Raw genomic sequence first — 4,491 nt, 5'->3', positions numbered from 1 at the left:
TTCCAACTTCCAAACAAGGAAAACAATAAAACCTTGGGGCCAACTGAGAACTGTTTTCTATACACTAAGCAACTCAGTGAGAGCCTGTCCCTAATTAAAACACAAAATAGGGCTGGGGGTGTGGCTCAGTAACCAAAGGCCCCTGAGTTCAATTCCTGGTACCTCACACTACCCCCACAAAAATCTAACATTCAAAAATGTAGCATTGCTTCTCTCTGGTTTTTTTTTTTGTTGTTGTTGTTGTTGTTGTTGTTGTCGTTGTTCTTTTCTTTGGTCTATTAGGTTCTTGTGTCATATTTCCAAGTTTTTTTTTAATGACCATCATAGGAGCAGGATTGACTCCATCATCAGAGAGCTGTTGACAAGAAATGTTACTACTAACCCTCTTTTCTTCTTTTATCCTGAGCTTCTGCCTCTCCCCAATACCTTCCACAGAGCTCCCTTCACATCCTTGTTCCTTAGGGTATAGATCAGAGGATTGAGCATGGGGATGATTATAGTATAAAAAAGGGCAACAAACTTTCCCTCACTCTCAGAGTACCTGCCCGTGGGTTGGAGGTATGTGTACATGGCTGAGCCATAAAACAGACAAACCACAAGGAGGTGGGACCCACAGGTCCCAAAAGCCTTTCTGCGCCCTGCCATTGACTTGATCCTCAGCACTGCCTGAGCAATGTGTGCATAGGAGCCTAGAATCAGTGCTGCAGGAACAACAATGATTATGACTCGGGCCACAAACATCTTGGCCTCTGTGCCTCCTGTGTCCTCACAAGCCAACTTCTGGAGTACAAGCATCTCACAGAAGAAGTGGTTCAGGTAATGGAGGCCACAGAGAGGCATGGCCATCATGAGGCTTGTCTGAATTAGAGAGTTCATGAGACCTCCCACCCAGGCAGCAATAGCCAGGGACTGGCAGAGAAGGGGATTCATGATGGCTGTGTAGTGGAGTGGACGACACACAGCAGCATAGCGGTCAAAGGCCATCACCACCAGGAGCACACACTCAGTTCCACCCAGGGAGAGGTAGATGAAGAGCTGGGCCACACACCCTCCATAGCTGATGGTCCTGTCGCGTCCAGAAAGATTGATCAGCAGCTGGGGCACAGTGCTGGTGGTATAGCAGAGGTCCAGGAAGGAGAGGTGGCAGAGGAAGAAGTACATGGGCGTGTGCAGTCGAGGATCCAGTCGTGAGAGAATGATGATGGTGGTGTTGCCAAAGAGAGTTAGGGAGTAGAAAATCGAAATATAGAAAAAAAGGATGAGTTCCAGTTGAGGCCAATCTGAGAAGCCCACCAAAATGAAGCCCTCTTCAAAACTGGTGTTGAAACTTCCCATATCCTTTTACCTGCAGGAATAACAGAAGACAATATAATGCCTCCTATGAAGAACTTGAATTAAAGCATTACTTTACAATTATCCCTTAGTATTCCAACACCATGTTTTTCATTTTCTATTTCACTATTTAGTTCAGCTATGCTCACTCTCCTATTTTTATTCTTATCTTATTCCTCCTCATTACATTGAGATTAGGACAAAATGAAACAAATTCCTTTTAAAATTCCTTTTAAAATCTAACATGTGGGGCTGGGATTGTGGCTCAGCATTAGAGCGCTTGCCTAGCTAGTGCAAGGCCCTGGGTTCAATCCTTAACACCACATAAAAATAAAGAGAAAAAATAAATGTATTACGTCCAACTACAACTAAAAAATAAACATTAAAAGAAATGTAACATGTGCCGGAGTGGTGGTGCGTGCCTATAATCCCAGGGGCTTAGGAGTCTCAGACAAGAAGATTGTGAATTTAAAGCCAGCCTCAGCAATGGTGAGGTACTAAGCAACTCAGTGAGTCCTGTCTCTAAATAAAACACAAAATAGGGCTGGGATGTGGCTCGGTGGCCAAGTACTCCTGAGTTCAATTCCTGATACCCACCACACACTCCCAAAAATCTAACATGCAAAAATGTAGCATTGCTATTTTCTATTGTTTCCTTTGCCCTTTTCCTTGGTCCACTAGGTATCTTATTTCATATTTCCTTTTAATGACCACCACAGTAAAGAGCCTTAGAAAGTGAATTAGGTCCCTACTGATCAATTCTACCATTGACAGCTGTTCCACATTATAGTGAAAAGCTCATATCTATGAGTCTTATTTTACTTTTATTTAAAACTAAGAAAATAACTTATTTCACATGATTTTGATGAAAATTAAATATTGTAGTGCATTCTGCAAGTTACAATAAAAACAGCTATTCTCAATTTTAACAGTCATAATGCTCCATCACTAATATTGGAGTTCTGTGCAATTGGGTCTGCTTAATTTTTTCACCCTTATATCCCTATCCCAGGGCAATGCCTGGGAAATAGAAGGCTCTCAGCAAGCATTTTTGAATTAATTAATGAATGCAACACCCATCCTGACACTGCTCCTTGTGAACATAATTTTCCCAGAAATATTTGTTTCCTGTGCAACAGCAAACATTAATATACCCACAGTTTCTTACTTAGTTTTTAAGCATTCCTGTTCTGTGAATTCATGGTTTTTATAGTGTCAGAGAGATGTGTTTAATATATTTGAAATTGAGTGGATGCTTATCACAATAATTATTGCAATAAACAAGAAAAACATAATCCAAAAGGATTTCAACGTAATGAAACCTGGAAGTTTAAAAAAATAAATGGACACTTTAATAAACAAAATAATGATATCTATTGAATTGGGAGAATTGAACTTCCGAATCTCAGTAGGACAAATGTAGAATAGAGGATATGAAACTTGCAAACTTAACAGTCATTTGTAAAAAGTGAAGAACAACCCAAATAGCAAAGGCAATTCTTAGAAAGTAAAATAAAGTTTTGGTATCATACTTTCTGTTTTCATTCTTTATTGCATAGCAAAGGTGGTACTGGCAAACACACACACACACACACACACACACACACACACACACACACACTCGGTATGGTGAGAAACCCCTGTAATCTCAGCAACTCTGGTGAATAAGGGAAGCAAGTTGTGAATTCAAAGCCAGCCTCAAGAACTTAGGGAGACTCTGTCTCAAAATCTGAAAGTATAAAGGGCTGACAATGTAATGAGTTCAATCCCATTCCTGAGTTCAATCCCCTGTGCTACATACAGACCAGTGAAACATAAGACAGGAACCAGATATAAATACTAACATATATGGTTAATTTTTCACCAGAGGAACAAGAAGCAATTATGAAGACAGGATACTCTCCTCCATAAATGGCTATCAAAAGAATCAAATTGGACTGTGTCTTCACCGTAAACAAAAATGACTCACATTGGATATAACAAGGATATCCTGCCATTTGCTATGACATGAATGAAACTGGGGACACTATGTAAGTAAGGGAAATAAGCCAGAAGCAAAAATAAAAATTTCATGAAATCATTTATATGTGTGATGTAAAAGTCAAGTGTACAGACCTAGTAATTAAAACATGGTTGCCTGGAATGAGATGAGGGAGCAAAAGTGGGGTAGAAAATACTTAAAATAAAAAAAATCTAGAGATATAATGACAGCATGAGGAAAATAGTAATAAAGGTGTACCAGTATTTGATTTGGGTAAAATGAGTAGATTAGCTTCTCTTGCAATGTAAACAAAGAAAATGAGAAATTGTGTGATGGTGTACAGGTTAATTCGCTTCATGAGAGTAACTATTTTACTAATATTTATCACACATGATGAAATTTATTTTTAAATGAAATAAGAAAAAATGCAAGACAATGCTGAATTGGAGAGTAGTGACACAAAACTTCAATATAAAAGTCAACAGAGCCTGTATTAGTCAACTTTTCATGACTATTACCAAAATTCCTAACATAGACAACTTGGAGGACAAAAGATTTATTGGGGCTTACAGAGGTTTCAGAGGTTTCAGTCCATGGTCAGCTGACTCCACTGCTCTGGGCCTCAGTTGAAGCAGAACATCTTGGAGGAAGGACCTGGTGGAAGAAAGCTGCTCAGCTCATGGAAGCCAGAAGCAGAGAGAGAGAGAGAAGGGGCCAAATACAAATAGAGTCCACAAGGGCAAGCCACCATGAAATCCTTCCTCCAACTATGCCCCACCTGCCTACAATTTCCACCACCTCCCAGTAGACTCTTCAAATTATTCAAATTATTAATCCATCTAGTACATTAATCCACTGATGAAGTTACAGCCATCAGGTTCAAATCATTTCCTAAAGGCCCACCTCAGGATAATTATTGCTTTTCCTACACCCTTTTAAACCATTTCATGCATGACTCTTCTGTACAAAATCCCAAACCAAGAACTTGTCTAATGAAGCCCTGCCTCATTTCCTCATGCCTATTCTCTTGTCCGTTTTTTCTGTCTGCTCCTCACATTTCATCTTTATGTGTCCTGCATTCCTTGAGTCATCATGTCTGTATCTTTAACTGAAGAGCACACTCTGTACAGTCTACCTACCTAAAATCAGGTTAACAAATTCTTCTGAAAAGAATAAGA

General features: G+C 39.6%; 1 protein-coding gene across 1 annotated transcript; it reads right to left on the bottom strand.

The window, feature by feature from the left end:
• Window positions 1-225: 225 nt before the first annotated feature.
• LOC143399080 (olfactory receptor 2Y1-like) lies at window positions 226-1,335 on the bottom strand. Its single transcript, XM_076855805.2, has one exon. It carries the CDS (start codon window positions 1,333-1,335, stop codon window positions 397-399), a length of 939 nt encoding a protein of 312 aa, XP_076711920.1. The 3' UTR covers window positions 226-396.
• Between the last annotated feature and the right edge of the window lie 3,156 nt (window positions 1,336-4,491).

The sequence above is a fragment of the Callospermophilus lateralis genome, chromosome 5 (assembly GCF_048772815.1).
Source record: "Callospermophilus lateralis isolate mCalLat2 chromosome 5, mCalLat2.hap1, whole genome shotgun sequence".
NCBI classification, from domain to species: domain Eukaryota; kingdom Metazoa; phylum Chordata; class Mammalia; order Rodentia; family Sciuridae; genus Callospermophilus; species Callospermophilus lateralis.
This window is presented reverse-complemented; position numbering and strand designations above follow the sequence as displayed.